At 50.3% G+C, this 19,758-nt stretch overlaps 1 protein-coding gene across 1 annotated transcript in view; it reads right to left on the minus strand.

Moving 5' to 3' along the window:
* The window catches only part of MAP2K6 (mitogen-activated protein kinase kinase 6), a 50,957-nt gene that overhangs the window by 11,855 nt on the left and 19,344 nt on the right, over positions 1-19,758 (minus strand). The window contains exons 2-11 of the mRNA XM_056505998.1: positions 14,099-14,165; positions 13,331-13,379; positions 10,749-10,862; positions 8,860-8,979; positions 8,222-8,338; positions 7,742-7,793; positions 4,688-4,815; positions 4,061-4,138; positions 3,000-3,139; positions 718-763 (exon numbers count right to left, since the gene is read on the minus strand). Coding sequence (XP_056361973.1) covers positions 718-763; positions 3,000-3,139; positions 4,061-4,138; positions 4,688-4,815; positions 7,742-7,793; positions 8,222-8,338; positions 8,860-8,979; positions 10,749-10,862; positions 13,331-13,379; positions 14,099-14,165 — 911 coding nt within the window. The remainder of the gene's footprint in view (positions 1-717; positions 764-2,999; positions 3,140-4,060; positions 4,139-4,687; positions 4,816-7,741; positions 7,794-8,221; positions 8,339-8,859; positions 8,980-10,748; positions 10,863-13,330; positions 13,380-14,098; positions 14,166-19,758) is intronic.

The raw sequence follows: 19,758 nt of genomic DNA on the forward strand, positions 1-19,758 counted from the left end.
ACCAACTTCCCGAGCTCTGCTGCTTTTTGTCAGCTTTTAGCAGCACCAGGAGCAAGACCAGAAAGTCAAGAGAGAGAGACAGGCCATGAAACTGTGGAGCCCAAGCAGAAAAATCTGTTCTTGCCAGCTGCAGCCCAGAGCTCTGGCTGGGCACACAGCAGTGCCCTGCACTTCTCCTGTCACCATCCTTTATTGGCATTTTCCTCCCTAGTTGTTCCTCAGTTATCCCTCCCAGTAAAGTCTCTAGGCAGCAGATGAAATTCAGAATTATCAGTGTCCGTCCCAAACAACCAGGAATTGCTCTGCCCAAAAATCCTCTCCAAGGCATCAGGGCAGCAAAGCCCAGTTGGCCACTGGGCTCCTGCAGCTCTTGAGGAGCTGTGGCACATTGAGGTGCTTGAATTGATCACACAAAGCCCAGAGGAGGATTTGAGCCTCCCTACCTGATCCTTCACAGCCTCATTCTTGCCCATTACCTGCTTTAACATGTATTTTCTCCCTTGATCTGAGTGGAAAAGCACCTGGCTGAGATTTCAAAGCGCATCTCTGATTTGCAGCCACCCTCCCACGACTCTGAAGTGTCACAATTCTCCCATCTGGTATGAAAAAAAAGATGCAAAGCACCCCAAAACACCATCACTAGTGGAATCTCTGCCCTCAGCACTCAGTGTGACCCATTTCAGCTCTGAACACACTGCTGGATGCAGCCACACTCACCATAAGCTCTGGGTATGTTGGCCGTTCTTTGGAATTCTTCTTCAAGCTTTAATTGGGGGGGGAAGGAAAAAAAAAAAAAAAAAGAAAAAATTAGAATTTACATTCTGTCTGCAATTTAAGTAAGGCCATAAAATGATACCATGACAAAAGGAAGAGTAAGTGGAGTAAGTTCAGCTACTCAGCCAAGCTGAGGAAACAATTGAGGTCTTGAGGACAGTGACAGCCAACAAGAGCTCAGTGTCCACCAAGAGACCTGGAGCCACCAAAACACCACTGAAAACCTGCCTGCTGCTGGGGGCCAGGTCCAACAGGGAGTTTGGTGACTCAGGGAGAGGATTCAGCCTGCAGGCTGTGCCTGGGAGCAGTGACTGAGCACGTGTACAACTGTTTGTTTATCACCGTGCTGTTATCAGCGGGGACGCTTCCATGGGACATCCTTTTTTCTCCTCTCCTACAACAGATGGCCCTGGAGGGTTGTAGCTGGAAGTTATTTTGGTTTCCCTCCAGCAGAAAATAGCTTCTAAAAGACAGGACGTAATCTCTACTCACTTCCTGGCAGTGTATTTAGGGGAAAGACACTTGGAGCAACTTGAAAAGATCTTCACACACGTACGCGGCGGTGGCGGGGAAAAGGTGTCACACTGAGCAAAACAAAAGTGAGAACCTCTGCTGGGATTTGCTGGGGCCCAGAGGAAGCAGAGGACACACACTGAATAGATATTTCCTGCTTGCTGTGTGTGCAGGGCTCGTGTTCAGTGTCATGTTGTGAATGAACAGAGGAACCTGGCCCCGTACGTGCCAACAGCGCCGGCCCCGAGGCACGGGATGTGTCACATCCTCCTGCTCAGCAGCAGCCCCAGCCACCATGACAAGGTGAATCTGAAGGTTAGCTGTGGCCAGATTTGGTGTCATTCTCTTAATTTAGACCTTCTACAGAACAAATTCATCCCCAGGTTACTAACAGCAGGAAATCTGGTGATAAGTTACTGAAATCAATGTAAATTTTCAGGAATGAGGAGTTATATTGGGATCTGCTCCTGAGTCAGATATCCCAGGATATTCCTGCAGTGCCTAGAGATGATCAGACTCCACTGCCCCAGGCAGCAGATGGATAAACACAGCCCTAAGCCAGGCTTAATACAGAGTGGCTGGGACCTGGTTTGGTGTCAGAATTCCCAGACCCCAATAACACAAAACTGGTGCAAAGTTCACCATTCTCTGGCAGTGAGGGACCTTCAGTGACCCTGCAGGATTTGCAAAGACAGGAATCACCACCTGCTGTGGCTGTAACTCCTAAAGCAGCCACAGCCTGAGCTGCAAGGCAGAGCTTGGGAGAGCAAATCCCTCTGAGAGAACAGCCTGCCTGGCACAAGCAGGGAAACAGCAGAGCCAGCAGCACTGCTTGCAGCTGCTCCAAAATCTCTGTGTGGGCCTTGCAAGAACGGGGGGCATCTTGTGAGAGGGTTTTTCCAGGGCAGCTCCCACCTCTCCAAGGCCCAGGGCATGGCAGGTATTCCCCAGAGTGGGTCAGGAGCTGAGCAGCTGGACCAGGGGGACATGAAAACATGTTTGAGCAAGACTGTGAAGAATCCAAACATGGGTACTGAGAGTGCCCAGGCAGGAGCAGCTGATAATCCCTTCCTGGGTCATGGGAGAGTGCTGGCAGCTCGGGAACAGTCTCACATTTCTCTCTTTGTGGATCTGCTGTCCTTTGTGGCCACCAGGCAGAGCCAGTGGCCACTTGCCAAGTCAGCAGGCGGGTGGGTGGCACTGGAAAATCCAACCCTGCCGCAGGGCAGGCTGAGCTCTCTGTGCAGCCTGCACACAGAGCAGGGCTGCTCCAGCCCTTTTCCTACAGCACAGCCAAATGCTCCTGCTGCTTCCAGCTCCTGGGCCCAGGAGAAGGACAGACACCAGCCAGAGGGGGCCACCATGGGGAAAACCTGCCCTCAGAGCTGTGTCCCCAAGAGAGGATGCAGCCTTCCATTCCCTGCTGCCCTCCCAGACTCAGGGACTGCCTGGCTGCACCTGCTCACAGCACCCCTGTGCTGCTGGCATGGGGACAAGCAAACAGCCTCCTAAATCCTCCCAAATCCCGTGTGTCCCCTCAAAGCAGCCCAGCTGATGCTCACACAGACCCCACAGCACTGCTGGCGCTCAGAGAGGGCACAGAGGGAACGCTCTGCCCAGACCTGGGGCTTGAGAGCTGCCTGTGGAGCCAGGCACAGCACGGAGAAGCTGACCAGGGCCAGGGTGAGCGGGGACAGGAGGGGGTTTGTTACCATTGCGAGGTAAAATCGACGAACTCGGCTGAGAACCTCTCCGGGGGCAGCTGCGGCGACGGCTCCTCCACCACCTGCTTGAGCTGCTGGAAGGGCGTGCCCCAGGAGTCGTAGGGGAAGCGCAGGATGGCCAGCTCGATCTGGGGACACAGCCTGGCCTCAGCCCTGGGCAAGGACACCCCCAGCCCGCCCACCCCACGGGTCAGGGACGGCCAGTGCCCACCCGGGGTGTGTTTGTGTGGGCTCTGCACAAATGGGAGATGGGAACGCTCCAAAGGGATCTCAGAGCCCCCTGCAGGACCTAAAGGGGGTTCCAGAAAGGAGGGGAGGGAATGTGACATGGGCAAACAGTGATAAAACAAGGGGGACTGGTGTGGAACTAAAAGAGGATAAATACAGATTAAGTATTAGGAGGGAATTCTTTCCTGGGAAGGTGCTGAGGCACAGGGTGCCCAGAGCAGCTGTGGCTGCCCTGCATCCCTGGCAGTGCCCAAGGCAGGCTGGATGTGGCTCTGGGCATCCTGGGACAGGGGAAGGTGTCCCTGCACACAGCAGGGGTGGAATGAGATGATCTTTTAGCTTCTTTCCAACCCAAACCATTCTGGGATTCTAGGATTTCCTCACCCCACCTGGCCTTAACACATTGCTGATCCTCCCCCAGCAAACAGGAGAGGCTGGAGGAGACCCAGGCAGCTCCAGGTGCAGTGTCCTGTCACTGTCACCCCCATGTCCCACCTCCTGGGAAAGCTGGGATTAAAACCACCCTGCACAGGGAACTGGGGAGCAGATGGATTCCCCCAAAACACTGCGTGGGAGCTGCCCCCGGCCCTGCTCTGCCAAAGGGGAGGTTGCTGAGTGCTGGGAGGATTTCTGTGCTGGCAGCCCGAGCTGCTGCACCCCCTGTGCCTTAGCCCATGCTGCCATCTCCCGGCAGCTGCTGCCTGCACATCCCGCAGCTCCATCCTCCTCCCTCCAACCCTGGGGCACACTGCTGAGCTCTGCCCGGCCCTGGGGAGGGAAGTGACTCCACGAGCCCCCCTGGCAGCCCCAGGAGGCCGTACCATGGTGATGCCCAGGCTCCAGATGTCGGATTTGACGCTGTATCCCTTCTGGTTCAGCTCCGGGTTAATTCTCTCGGGCTGCCAACAGAGGCACAGGTGGGTGAGGAGCAGGGCCAGCCCCAGAGCCCTGCCCACACCCAGAGGGGTCTCTCAGCCCAGCACCCCTTAGCCCACACCCCCACCTCACCCTCCTGGCTGGGCTGCTCCCCATCCTCACCAGTGAAATGGGTCACCACAAACTGGTGGAGCTGCCCTGGCACAGCCTCAGCTCTCCAGGACGGTTTTCACCCTCTCAGCTGCTCCACAAAGGGTGAATCCTGCACAGCAGCTCCAGGAGCAGCCAGAGGGACCCAACCCCTGGGGAGTTTTTCCTCCCCATGCTAAGCACTGCTGTCCCCATGGGGCAAATGGCAAACAGGCAAAGGGGAGCAATTCCAGAGGCTCCCCCAGGGTCACAGCAGGAGCCATGCCCAGGAGATGTGATCTGAGCCACGAGATCTGCTCCCCTCCCAAGGGGCTGTATCCTTGACTCCAGGGCTGCATCTTCCCAAACCAATCCCCAGCACAGATGCTGGGGGCTGATCCTTCCCCTGGGGCTCCTGCTCCTTTGGCAGCTTCTCAACTTACAGCCATGTAGGGTTTGCATCCTGCATCCATGGTTTTAGCAACAGAGTCCACCAGGTACCCGCTAATGCCAAAGTCACACATTTTCACCTGCCCCTGTGTATTGATCAACACGTTAGAGGGCTTTACATCTGCAAGAAGGAACACAGAGCATGGTCACTGTCAGGGGTGGCTGGCTGGGACAAGCCACAAGTAGCCACAGAGGGTCCCATCAGCAAGGGCAGCCCAGCAGAGCTTCAGTGCCAGAAACTCCTGGCTGTGTTCAGGTGACAGCCCCAGGAGTGTCCTGCCACCATCCCTGCACAGACACACCCCCCTCTCTGGTTTAGGCAGCAGGAGGCAGCTCTGCACAACCCCAGGAGAGGAATGAGGGATTTGTGTTTACAAACAAGCTGTGGGTCTGCTGGTAGATAAAACTACCACTGAGAGATAAAAGAAACAATGGAAAGGATGAATGGGAAAAAAAAAAAAAAAGATATTTGCCTTTACAAACAAACTGTGGGGTTGCTGGTAAATGAAATTGGATATTGAGAGATGAAAGAAACAATGGGGAGAAACAATGAATTCCATAAGAATTAAAAATTAAAAGGGAGGGTTGTACATTGGAGGGGAATCTCAGGTATCAGGTGTTTGGGAAGTCTGTGCCTCTCAAGTACCTCAGCCCATGGGGAAAGAGAGGAGGCTGCATCCTCCAAAAACCTGAGAGACCCCAGGGGAATAGCCCATGGCCTCCCCCTTTATTCAAATAAAGTCACAGGACTCCTCAGTCTCCTTCTTGGATAGAAACCTCTGGTGTTTGTGGATTAATTTTCCTGACACCCATCACATCCCACAGCTCAGGGAACGGGGAGCTGGCAGGGAGCAGCTCTGCAGGGCTGGGGTGATCCCATGGGGTGTCTGCAAAGCTCTGGCAAGGCCCCTGGGTCTGCAAAAAGGAAAAACCCATGGGGGGTTTATTTTTCCTTCCCATGAGGTTTTTAAATTCCCATGGGGTTTTTTCCTTCCCATGGGGATTTTTCCTTCCCATGGGAGAAGGTTGTGGGGCAGGAAAGGGTGAAAGGGCTGCAGGGGAAGGAGAGAGCAGCAAACTGAGACAGGGATCAAAGGTTCAGACACAGCCTCTGACTGTAAGGACACTGTGCTGGTTTTGTATTAATTGAGTTTTGGTGAGGAGGGAAGGAGCCCAGCCAAGGAAGTCATGTTCTTAGAGAAGCTGCTAACAGCTTCCTTTATGCCTGACAAAACTCACTGTTTAAAAATAAGAATGCTAGTAAGCTGATGAAAGAGATGGGCATGTTTCATGTCCATCCCTATTATCTGCTAATAAGCTAATGAAAGAGATGGACCTCACAATTATTTATTTCCAAGCAGCTGCTATTTGTAAAAATTAAAAGCCACAAAATAATTATTTTCTTATTAAAAAAGTCTCCATAGCATAACAAAAGAAACTCCTCTCCCTAAGTAAACTAAAGACAGACTGTTCTAAAAGTAATAAACTGAGTAAATTGCTTCTATACATTATCAGTGAGAAAGAAAAAAGGATATAGGAGAGAGGAAAAGTGTTCTAAAAGTTTTATTTTAATTCTTGTTATTCTTTCAGCTCTGCCAATAAAGGTATTCTTTATACCCTTTAAAGTTTGAGCCTATTCTGCCTTCCTCCTAATCCTATCTCACACCAAAAAAAATGAGCAAATAATTCCAGTAAGTACACTAGCAATTTAGCCAACACTAAAATCCACCACATAAATTGGTACATTAGCAGAAAAATCTCAATTAACAAACCAAAACCACTGCAGATACAAAGTCCAGCTGCAGCATGAGCAGCAGCAGGAGAGTGGGAGCTAAACACCTCATCCATCCATCCATCCATCCATCCATCCATCCATCCATCCATCCATCCATCCGTCCCTCCCTGCCAGATTTATCTCTTCCCATAGTGGCTTTACAAATCCCTGGAGTGCTCAGAGGTGCCAGGGATGATACCCAGGAGAGCAGGAGATGTTCTCCTGCAGAGCAGGCAGTTGTTCTCTGCGGATAATCCCAACTGGAATTTCAGCACAGCTGACCCTGCTTTCCCTGGGATGCTCCAAAGGGAGCAATCCTTTCCCTGCTGCCACCCAGAAATAACAGATCCTCTGTCTCCACATGATAAAGAACTCAACAGAAACACCCTCTGAAGGATGCCACAAGCTGTGTTTGAGTGCTGCCTATCAGAACTGTGGGTTTGCAGCTCATTAACATCTGCTCTCTAATCAGCATTCTGCTGTCTAAAGCCTCAGGTATCCAAAATCCTCACCCATCTGTTACTACACTGAAATAAGACAATTTTCAGTGGAAATCAAACAAGAAACCCAGCAGCCAAGAAGAGCTTTCCATCTTCTGTAAGTGATACAGAAACTCAACCCCACAGGAAGGATGCAGCCAGTGCCACTGCTGCTCCAGCTGAACTCTGCTGCTTCCCAGGCACCCACACTCCAGGGAGGGCTCCTTCCTCCTCATGACAAATTGAAAACGACCCTTTAAAAATACAAGTGTCAAGCAGCAACTGCAAATTTGTTTCTGAGTGTGTTCACTGCAGCTTTGAGATGCTCCAGAGGGAAAAATGTCAGGAGAGTTTAAGGAAGGGATTTATGATTTCATTTGAGGCTGGTTTAGGTGTCAGACTGCTCTGGTGCTCAGGGAAGGTCCTGGAAGGGGAGAGGATGGCTGGGGAAGTGCAGGAGGATGAGGCTGGCAGGGAGATCAGCACAGAGCCATGGAGCTGGGGACAAAGCTGGGCAAAGCCTGCTCCAAAGCTTTCCAAGCCAGGGGGAAAAGCCTGGCTGAATTTCACCCAGGAGATGAAGCAGAGCATGGATTTAGGGGAAGCAACCCCAGGGAAACAGCCCTTCCCCTGGCAGCACGCTGCAGACTTTAAGGAGCAAGGAGCAGCCATCTCCTCTGCCTGGGTTTTGTTGAAGTCCTGAGGTGCAGGGCAGTGTTTCTGCTGCCAAGGGCTCACTTCATCTCACTTGTCCTGCCAGGCTGAGAGCAGGGCAGCGTGTGCCTGGCACTCACCTCGGTGGATCACGGAGAGCTTACTGTGCAGATGTTCTAGTGCTTTCACAATCTGAAACAACAAACCCAGAGTCAGCCACAGCTGCAGCACCACGGGGAGGAGGAAAGGACAGCTGGCTTCACCCCCAGACCTGCCTGGAGAGCAGGAAAACCACATCCCCCACGGGTCCTGCACCCTGCCAGCAGCCTGGGGTGTGGGTGGGTACCAGGGATCTTCCTGGGGTTCCCTGATGAGAAGGGAGAGGAGCTGCAGGAGCCTCCCCACATCTCACCCTGGCCATCTCCATCATGTGCATGGATGGGAACACTCATGGCTTATAAACATCACTTCAGCCTAGACATGTGAGGCCAGCTGTGGGAATAGCTGGGGCACATGGAGCAGCCTCTTCCTGGTGCACACACAGCAGGGAGTTTGGGTCAGCCAGGATTTGGCATACAGGAGAAATCCCTTTCCCTCCCCTCCTCCCCCGTGCCACTCACAGAGACTGCAATTTTCCCCAGGATGTCCTCGGGAATCGTCAGGCCTTTGTCAATGACATGTTTGTAGAATTTGTCCAGTGAGGTATCCATCAGCTCCATGCAAATCCACACATCTCCCTGCAGAGTAAAGCAAGCATTAACTGGAACAAAGCACCTTTCTTCCTTCTTTCCTTCCTGCCTCGTGTCCCCTTCCCTTCCCTTCCCCATTTTTTAAAACCCATTCAGCAAAGCTGTCCTGGGCTTTCTTTCCCTGCTCTGGAATTCAGTGCTGCTCACATTCCCTACCATTTAGGGTGTACTCTTCCCAAAGCAGAGCCCCTGTGATTTAGGAGCCCAGAAAGTTATCAGGAGTTGAGGCTCCCAATGCCCAAGCAGGAAAAGTTCAGCTCTGCAGAGCTGTGCTTAAAGCTCTTCAATAAATCCTGTTTTTCAGAGCTTTCCACATGGGTGAAACCAAGGCAGGGCAATTTTAATGCTCTGGGACCAGGCTGTGAGCTGGTGGCTGCCCCACACTCACAGCCACAGCAAGTGACACATCCTCAGGCCTGGACTGAGCAAATCTCCATGTCCAGGTGGAGATTAAACCCCTGGCACCTGGAAAAGTGCAGGAGTGGGAATTCAGCCCCACAGAGTCTCACCTCTCTGAAGAGTGCCCCATAAAAGGTGACAGTGAAGGGACAATCCACTGTCCTCATGGAGATATCCAGGTCCATCAGCAGCCTCTTCTGCTCCTGGCTGTTCACCGTGGCTCGGATCCGCTGCAAGGCACAGCAGCTCAGGGGGGCTGGCACACACCTGCAGCCTTCCTGCCCCCCCTGGCACACACCTGCAGCCTTCCTGCCCCCCTCCTGCCCCCCTTGGCACCCCATCTGCCCCCTTCCTGCCCCCCTCTGTCACCACCCTTGTCACAGGCACATCCCCAGCCCAGCACCCACGGCAGGAGCACCCAGGGGTCTCCCCACCACTGCTGGGTTGGCTCTTGCCTGCAAACACCACTCTTGATGCAAGAGCCAGAAGAAAAAAAGTGGCTTGGGAGAGGAGAAATGATGTCTTAAGTTTTAGTTTTTATATTTCCCATTTCCTGCCCTGCACTAGGATATGACTCTGAACTCCATAAAAGTGTCCCCAGTTCTCCTCCCAGCTCAGGCACACACAACAATCCTTGTCCAGCCCAGAACCAAGGACAGGCTGCAGCTCCAGCCCCACAAAGTGCAACCAGAGAGAATGGAGGAGAGAATCTGGGAGGGTGGGACTGCAGAGCCTGGAGCTGGGATGGGACAGGGAACCCCAAGGTGGGGATGGAGCCAAACTGACCCAAGGGTGAAACTCCTGACTCTGAGTCCATCTCGGGCTCTGCACTGCCCAAGGGGAATCCTTGGAAGGGTTTGAACAAATCCCTGCTTTATTCCTTTCACTCTGTCCAGCCTGTCTACAGACACCAGCAAGGAGCAGAAAATCAAATTCCAGGCTGGTGGAAAGCTGGGAATTTTGGATCCAGTGGACATCTGCTACATCAGCAGGTTCTGGGCACAAGAGAAGCTCCAGCCTTGCACCAGAGAGTTTCCTCAGAGCTCCCAGATCTTTTACTCTGAAAGGAAACTAAAATTCAGCCAAGCAAAAACTGGTCCTTCCCAAACTACAATTTTTCCCATGACCATTTCCCTAATCTCCAAATTTATGAGTCTAAGCTGTTGTTATGAAAACTTTGCATGATAGCATCTCCAAGCCTGCCATGAGTCAAGATCCCACTGTGGCAGGCAAAATGTGAAAATCCCAACAAAAACTTCCTGTTCCAAGGAGACTAAAAAAGTCCCAGATGAAGAAGAGTCTCTTGTGCAACTAGATTTATTATAATTTATAATTCTTCATTCTTCTTTATAATTATTCTTCTTTATAATTTATAATCTGAGGGGCTACAGGAGGAAAAAAATGTGAATTTATACGTATGTGGAGTGTGCATATATAAACATGTGAGTGTTCTCAAACCAGCAGCAGAGTTTAAAGGGAGAGGAGGGAAATCAGCAGAAAAAATGATGGGATAGTGAATCTTAGGCAAACAGGAATATTGTGGATAAAGGCAGAAAAATGATGGGATAGTGAATCCTAGGAAATAGGAATATTGTGGATACAGGTGAATAATGTGAGTGATGCATTTCAATGCTGGAATTGAAAACATTGAAAAATCGGAAGAAATAGAAAAATTGAAAGAAATTGAACAATTAAAAAATTGAAAAATTGAAAAATTAAAAAATAGAAAAATTGAACAATTAAAAAATTGAAAAATTGAAAAATTAAAAAATAGAAAAATTAAAAAATTAAAAATTTAAAAAATTGAAAAATTAAAAAATAGAAAAATTAAAAAATTAAAAATTTTAAAAATTGAAAAATTAAAAAATTAAAAACTTTTAAAGCACACCCCCCACCCTTTTCTTGGTTAACTAAGCCAAAGCCCCCGAGAGGATGCCAGGAGGAGAGCAGAGCTGCCAGAGGGGAGCAGGGCAGGGCAGGGTGCCCAGGCTCACTCTACCTTCACTGCCATGATCTGCCCGCTGGGCATGTGCCGCATCTTCTCCACCACCCCGTACGCGCCTCGGCCCAGCTCCGAGATGGGCTCCAGGTCATCGGCCTTCACCTCAAAGTTCTGGGGACAAAACAGTGTACCAGTGTATCAGTGCAGCCCTGGGGCTCTGCTCTGGGCTGCTCCCAGAGTCAGCCCCTCCCCAGCCCCGGGGTGCAGGGGATCAGTGATCACAGAGCTCAGGGATGTGCCACAGGGTCACAGCAGGACCAATCCTGCCATGGGATGGATGCTCTGCCTGACACCCCAGTGCCACAGGGTCACAGCAGGACCAGTCCTGCCATGGGATGGATGCTCTGCCTGACACCCCAGTGCCACAGGGTCACAGCAGGACCAATCCTGCCATGGGATCTCTGCCTGACACCCCAGTGCCACAGGGTCACAGCAGGACCAATCCTGCCATGGGATGGATGCTCTGCCTGACACCCCAGTGCCACAGGGTCACAGCAGGACCAGTCCTGCCATGGGATCTCTGCCTGACACCCCAGTGCCCCAGGATCACAGCAGGACCAATCCTGCCATGGGATCTCTGCCTGACACCCCAGTGCCACAGGGTCACAGCAGGACCAATCCTGCCATGGGATCTCTGCCTGACACCCCAGTGCCACAGGATCACAGCAGGACCAATCCTGCCATGGGATCTCTGCCTGACACCCCAGTGCCACAGGATCACAGCAGGACCAATCCTGCCATGGGATGGATGCTCTGCCTGACACCCCAGTGCCACAGGGTCACAGCAGGACCAATCCTGCCATGGGATGGATGCTCTGCCTGACACCCCAGTGCCACAGGGTCACAGCAGGACCACTCCTGCCATGGGATCTCTGCCTGACACCCCAGTGCCACAGGGTCACAGCAGGACCACTCCTGCCATGGGATGGATGCTCTGCCTGACACCCCAGTGCCACAGGATCACAGCAGGACCAATCCTGCCATGGGATCTCTGCCTGACACCCCAGTGCCACAGGATCACAGCAGGACCAATCCTGCCATGGGATGGATGCTCTGCCTGACACCCCAGTGCCACAGGGTCACAGCAGGACCAATCCTGCCATGGGATGGATGCTCTGCCTGACACCCCAGTGCCACAGGGTCACAGCAGGACCACTCCTGCCATGGGATCTCTGCCTGACACCCCAGTGCCACAGGGTCACAGCAGGACCACTCCTGCCATGGGATCTCTGCCTGACACCCCAGTGCCACAGGGTCACAGCAGGACCAATCCTGCCATGGGATGGATGCTCTGCCTGACACCCCAGTGCCACAGGGTCACAGCAGGACCACTCCTGCCATGGGATCTCTGCCTGACACCCCAGTGCCACAGGGTCACAGCAGGACCACTCCTGCCATGGGATCTCTGCCTGACACCCCAGTGCCACAGGATCACAGCAGGACCAGTCCTGCCATGGGATCTCTGCCTGACACCCCAGTGCCACAGGGTCACAGCAGGACCACTCCTGCCATGGGATCTCTGCCTGACACCCCAGTGCCACAGGATCACAGCAGGACCAATCCTGCCATGGGATGCTGTTCCTGACACCCCAGTGCCACAGGATCACAGCAGGACCACTCCTGCCATGGGATGCTGTTCCTGACACCCCAGTGCCACAGGATCACAGCAGGACCAATCCTGCCATGGGATGCTGTTCCTGACACCCCAGTGCCCCAGGGTCACAGCAGGACCACTCCTGCCATGGGATGCTGTTCCTGACACCCCAGTGCCACAGGATCATGGATCACTGAGCCCCCTGAGCTGCCATCAGGGAATGGTTTGTGTGGGAGGGACCTTAGAGATCCTCTCATTCCAGCCCTGCCATGGCAGGGACACCCTCCACTGCCCCAGGTGCTCTGGCCAGGGGCAGCCACAGCTTTTCTGAGCACCCTGTGCCAGGGCCTGCCCACCCTCACAGGCAACAATTCCCTCCTAATATCAATCTAACCCCACTGATTCTCCTTTTGAATCTATATTTTTTTTCATCCAGGTGGGCTGGTTTCCATGCTGTCAATAAGGATTTGCTTCCAGGGCAGGAACATCTACCCTGAGTTCAGCTCCTGAGATGATCTTCAATATTAGCAAAGAGAAATATTCTGGGTGAAGGCTTTAAATCAGCAAAGGAGCTGCAGAGGAGAGCAAAACAACTCTGTTAGCAACCCCCTTGCTTTATAATGGTTATTTCCAGGGGATTAGCTGCACCTTAGTGCAGCAAGGAAGGAATTTCCATGGTGGAAAATACGAAGGGAGTCACGGGAGGCAAAGGGCAGTGCAGCTCCAGCTGGCCACAGGGCCACCCTGGGGTCCCAGCCCCCAGCCCTGCTGCAGGAGCACAAACACCTCCATTTTTATGGCTGGATGTGGCTCACAAACCCCCAGAGCTCAGCAGCTCCCAGGCTGGGTCTTCTCAGCTTTTATTCCTCCAGCAACTGCTTTCTGTTTCAGGTAAAATGGGCTGTGTCATTTATAACAGCTGGTATTTGATGATCTGCCCTTTTTGGGGGGTGAAGTGAAGCAATCAGAGCTCTCCCAGCCTTACCTCCTCACCAATAGAGATGCAGGCTTTGGAGTCCAGATCCCTGGGTGGCCTGCATGAAATAAAAAGGGAAAAAGTTTGAAATATTCTCTACACAGATCAATTTTCCCTCAGTGAGTAAATCCAACCCTCAAACCATCCCCTCACACCTTCAGGCCAGCAGCCCCTGCAGCCCTGAGCTATGCAGGACCCACAGAGTCACCCCAAAAAGGGCTCAGGTAATTGGAATTGGCATTTCTCACACCCAGCCTGCCCCTGCAGGAACCCAGGGGGATTTACTGGCAAATCAAGGCAGGTGGAAAGCACCAAATCTCTGCCAGCCTGTATGAAAAATGGATTAAATGGGCAGGAACATCTAGACCTGCAGTAAATCATCACCTCAGTCACACAGCACAGGTTAACAGGCTAAAACCACTCAATGCTCACAGAAGCAAAGAAAACCAAGCAGGCTGGGGTTAAGTGCCTTAAAACCAGAGGGATTCCTTCTGCAAGGCTGAGTTTTTCTGCCTGTTACTCAAACTGGTGGCCAAAGTGCCACACCAGTGGAAACTGGGGGCCCACTCTGGTTTTTACCTTTCCCTGCATCATTAAGCAGCACATGAGACAGGGATGGGTAAAGGGTGATGGGCTGAGAAATGCAAGGGCTGTGAAATTATCACAGAATCCCAGAATGGCTGGGTTGGGAGGGACTTTAAAACCCATTTAATTCCAGAAGGAAGGCACTGGGCTCCATGCTCTGCCCCTCATTCTGCCCAGACTTTGCAGACTCACGTGGAGCTTGTCTGTGGTTGCTCAAATGCTTCTTTAGGAATTTTCAGCCCAGGGTTTCTCTTCTTGCCTGTGAAACAAGAGGCAGAGTTAAAGAAAGGTGCTTTGTTGTTGTTGTTGTTGTTATGATTTGTTCAGGGTTAATTTGCAAAACACAGCTTGTCTATATTTGTTGATCTTATTTAACAGAGATGCCCAGCCAGGCTGGTGGGGCAGACTCAGGGCACAGAGTTCAAACATAAAGTGCCTTTGTTCAGCAAGGTTTCATTTAAACCTGGCTGCCAACTTGGTCCAGAAACCAGGCAAGAGCTCTGGCAAAGGCAGGCCATGAGAACATGCAAAGGGAAAGGTATTTCTCCTCCCACCCACACAGGATCCCTTCAAACATTTCTCAGATTTAAAACCATTCCAGACACATAACTTCAAACCCTGGCAGGATGAAACATCTTCTTAAAATTGCATCTGAAAGTGGCAGATTCTGATTCTGTTTAACTGCATGTTTCATCTCCTGGTCATTAAAGTTATGCAAACCCAGCAAAAATAAAGCAGAATTCAAGTCTGCAGGCTTCAAAGCCATTTGTTTCTATTCACAGTGACCAGCCAAGCTTTTCTGAGCTGGATGCAGCTCAAGATCTGAGCTCTCCTGGAAAGGGGGGTCCAAACCAGCAGCCACAAGAGCAGGAGCAGAGAAACACAAGAACTTTTTTATGATTGCACAGATCCAGCCCCATTTCTGCACGGGGGCTCCAATTCATGGAGAAAATAGCCTGGAAACATCAGCCATGTCACCAAACCCCAAGGTAAACACCTGGCTGCTTGGCTGGGCAACGAAATCCCTGCTCCATCCCCCCAAAAAGGCACAAACATCTAATTCAGGCATTCAGCATTTTGCATCTAATCAGTTACTCTTTGAGTTTTATTCTCTATTCCCAACCCTCTCCCTCAAACTTCACCTGTGTAAGTCTGAATTTGTTTTTCCTTTTGACACATCAATAGATGCCTGTGCATCCCAGTGCCAGAGGGGTGCTGGAACAAAGGACAGGCACCCAGAATGGAAAATGACCTTTATGAGTCAATTAATCAACTCAGATTAGCAAATTTTTTCAGGGTTTTGGTTTTCGGGTTGTTTTGTTTGGGTTTTTTTAAAATATTTTTTGTTTGTTTGGGCTTGGAGTTTCATTTTGGTTGTTTTATGTTTTTTTGTTTTTTTTTTTTTGGGTTTTTTTTTTTTTTTTTTAATGGGGTTTTTTAGATTTTTTTTTCCTTGTTTGCTCTAAAGCTGGGATTGTGCTCTCTCCTCATTCCAGGATGGGGCAGGAATGCAAGAATCCAGCTGACACCTCGTGGGAACAGCATTTACTGGAAACCCCTGTGCACACTCACTGCTGGGATTAGAAATCAACAGAGCTGAGAATGAAAAGGGAAGAAAAATTGAAAAAAAAAAAAAAAAAAAAAAAAAAAAGATAATTCTCTGCTCCCAGGAGCTCCCAAGCTCACACAGGAAAAGCAAAACAAAAGCAGCAAGGTCACAGAGAGCACAAAGAACAGCTCTGAGTTTCACCAAAAGTCAAAGCTGGTGTGTAAGGAAGCAAAAACAACTCTAAAAACCAGAGGAGGAATTCCTACAGGGAGCAGAGCTGCTCTTTGACCCTTTTCCTCCCAGTTTTCCAGCTGCAGCCAGAAGGCAGGAGTGAGGAGCAAGGCTGGATGCTCCAGGTCCCCTCTGTCCCCAAGCTGTGCCAAGTGCACCTCACACCTGGGGGATGTGAAATGGGGAGAGCTGCTCTGGGTGTTGGCACATCAGCCAAAAAAAGGAAACCCAAAAACACAGGTCAGGCAAACAAAATCCTGCTCCTCTGGCACTTCCCAAGCTGCCATCCCAGAGACCTCTGCCTGCATCCTCAAGGAAATGAGACAGGAAAAGCATCTTCACACTGATTTTGCACGTGGAGAAGAAGACACCAAAATCCAACCACGTTGCCAAAGGTGGAGCTGCTTCTTTCAGGGCTGAACTGTCCCTGTTAACACCCAGCTGCCTCCTGACAAATCCCAGCCCTCCACTCTGCTGCAGTCACACTGGCACAACCAAAATCAAACATGAAACGGGCACAGATTTGCTCTGTTATTCCCTTTTTTCCATTTTATCTTTCATGGCTTTGCTTGCACCACCCCATGTGCTGTACCTGAGCCTCAGGAACCTGCTCTGGGAGGGACAAAATGAACCTACTGGGAAATGAAGCTGATTTGAACTGGACCCAGGGCAGGTTGTGCAGGGTTGAATTTTATCTTGGTTCAAGAATGGTGTCAGCAGAACCAGGGAGCAAAACACCAAACCCAAATAAACATTAAAGCCTTCCCTCCTGGGGAAATAAAACCTGCACTTTGGGGAGTTTATTTTCCTTGTCTCTTCTTCACAGAACACAATATTTTGAAACTCTGCCATTTTTTTGAAGCACAATCTGTCTGTGTGCTCGAGCTGCCAAGGCACAGGCAGAATTTAACCTTCTTTGGGGTTTTCTTTTCAGGAAAGCAGAAAGCAACAACAGCAGCTTGAATTAGACATGATGGCACTGGGAGGAGGGATGGGAAATGGGAATTGCCATGGCCAGGATTGCACCTGCAGCACCCAAAGCTGCTCAGGGGGGATGTGCTGACTCGGTTGTTTAATGAATCCTGGGCTGAAATCAGGTGATTTCATGGCTTTTAACTGGATCAGGCCAAATTTCTGAGCTCCTTTTGTTCCAACATGCAAAGCACTCATCTCTCCAAGCCTCTGGGGCCAGTGTGTGCCAGTGGTTTGCAGAAAGCACCAGCAATCCTGAGCTCTGAGAGCAGAAAGAAGAAGCAGAACCAGCCCAGCAGGCTGCATGGATGCAGGAACAGCATCCCCCTTCACCCCAATCCCCAGCTCATGACTGACTTTCTCCCCAAACACAAACATACTTAAAAGGCTTTTTTTTTAAAGGAAAAGAATGACTGGAAGCCTCGAGATCAGCTCTGTTCAACAGGAGCTGCCAAGCAAGTGTCTCGCTGTCAAAATAAAATCCCTCAGTTTGCCAGAGCAGACGTTGGCTTGGGGAGATGACACCACCCTAAAATCATCTCCACAGCAGCTCCAAATGTGGGGGCAGCTTAAAAGCACACAAAATTGGATGGTACCTGTAAAAACCAGTATTTTCCACTGTGTTTTTATAAATCATTGCTATTTTTAGCTTTGTTTCCTGGACAAAAAGCACTGTGTGTGTGTTTACTGGCTGGTCACTTGTGGCAAGTGCAAAGCCAAGGGCTCGTTTCAGCCCCTTCTGACAGAGAAACTGAGTTTTTGGAGATTGCAAATCTGAGAAAAGCAGGTGATTCAATGAAGGAGTGCCCAGCTGAGGGACTGGAACACAAACACAGGTACCAGGTATCCAGACAGGCTCCACAGACACCAAAACACCAGCCCAGGGCTCCATCCCAAGCTCACACCACCAGTGCAGAGTTTGTGTCTGTTCTGCAGTCCTTGGGGATGTGCAATAAGGAAAGCCCCAGTTAATCACCACACACAGCACAAAGTCTAAACGTGGCTCCTTCTGCAGTTCTGCTCAGCAGATGGGATCATACATCTGCTCCCCAGCACCCAAAAAACATGAATTTTCTGTGTAAACAACCCCTGGAGCCTTGCTGGTCCCTGAGCCTTCGAGCTAAAACTCATTTAAGAGCTCTCCCTGCAATCTGGCACATGGAGACATTCACCAGCACTTGACTCAAAAGCCAAGTTTTAAGAATAATTGAGGGGAAAAAAACCAAGCCTGGTTTGGAGTGATGCTGAGAGACATCTCCAGAAGCCACTTGTGATAAGCAAAACTTCCAGGGTATCTGTGACATTAAGCAGAAGCTTAAATCTATTTTCTTTAGCAAATAAAATGGCCCACAGTAAAAATTAAACCAACTGGTGCTGAAGGAGGTGCCACCTTTACAAAGCCTTTTTTGCCAGGGCTCTGCTCAAGGCAGCAGTTCCACCTCAGGATGGGAGGAAACAGCCTCAGGCTGTGCCTGGGGAGGTTGAGATTAGAAATGAGGAGGAATTTCTTCCCCAAAAGGGTGGTCAGGCATTGGAAGAGGCTGCCCAGGGATCACCACCCCTGAAGGGTTCAAACATGTGGCACGTGGGGACACGGGGTGGGACTGGAAGTGCTGGGTTAATGTCTGGATTCAATGGGCTTGGAGAGCTTTTCCACCCTGAATGATTCCCTGATTTTCTGATTTTCTGGCTCTGATGCCAGCACTTGGCTGCAGCATCACTGGAACTGCCCCAGCACCGACCCCCAGTGCTCCTGCAGGGCTGGACCTGCCCAACCAACCCCCAGAGCAAAACTGGAGCAGGAAAAAGAAACCCTGACCTAATGAAAACACACTAAATGCTTCCCTGGGAAGGTCTTAAACCCAATTCCTGAGGGGGGAGAGAAAAGCACATTTCCAAGGGGCTCATGAACCTCTTCCCATCATTTCTCCCCATTGAAATTTTTCAATTTCGGAATTTGAAAAAGGAAACTTCAACATTTCACAGTGAAAACAGAGAATAACAAAGGAAGGGAAGACAGAGGAATTTGCTGCCCACATGGGCTGTAACAGAAAATAAACTTTGACTTCTGAAGGAAAATCCCATTCCCCAGACTTTTCACTGCAGTCAAAAACCTTTTATGATACAATCCAAAATAAATGGTTCCTTGCCACAAAAAGCTCCTGTTTCCTTCAAAGGATATTAACTACTTCTGTCTTCACCACAATTTATTATTAAAAATGTGTTCAATGGCCATGTAGCACCATTTCCTTTCAAACAACACTCTTAGGCACAGAACTGGCTGGTAAAATTTCACAGGAGGGAAATGCCTTTTTTTCCATTTTTTTAGGAGATAAAAGTGGCTCATTTACAATTCCTGTCACTCCCAAGGATTTTTTTTTTTTGGCTGATTTCTTGGAAGGTTTTGAAAGCTAAATGATCTGGTTTTCCCTATCAGCTGTACTCTCTGTGTGAGCAAAACCACATCCCTAAAATGAGGGAGAAATGGGAAGGTTTGGTGGGTTTCCCTGGAGGAAAAGTGAATTTTGGCAGCTCCCAAGGCTCCACAACCAATGTCTGGCCTGATCCTGAAGTGCCACTTTGCAGAGGGAGAGGACCCATGGCTTCAACTCCCAACCCAGATGATTCTGGCAAAACGAAGAAATTGGGATTATTTATTATTTCTTTTGTGTCCCAGCCATGCTGAGATGCCCAGGAGAGTTCTTCATGCTCCAGCCCACATTCAGCAACTATGGTGGGTCTGATGCTGTCTAAGAGAACTTTAAGCCTTGCAGGACACCTGGAAATGCCCAAATCTCTGAGAAATTCACTCATCAACCCTCCTGGACACAAACACTGAGATATCTCAAAGCTGCTGAGATCACCCAGGGCAGAGCAGGGTCACCTGGAGCAGCTGCTGCTGTGGGTGTAGCAACCTTGTATTTAAAAATATTTTGACAGAATGACCAAAAATTACCAAAGAAGTGAAAAAAAAATATTTTAAACAGATATTAGAAATAATCTCACAGGCTCATTATTTATAATTGCCAGTTCTGGTTGTTACACAAACCACCTGAGGGCTGGGGATGGATTTGTCCCTGTCACCCAGTGCTCAAGGTTT

This window comes from Oenanthe melanoleuca, chromosome 18 (assembly GCF_029582105.1).
Source record: "Oenanthe melanoleuca isolate GR-GAL-2019-014 chromosome 18, OMel1.0, whole genome shotgun sequence".
Classification (NCBI taxonomy): domain Eukaryota; kingdom Metazoa; phylum Chordata; class Aves; order Passeriformes; family Muscicapidae; genus Oenanthe; species Oenanthe melanoleuca.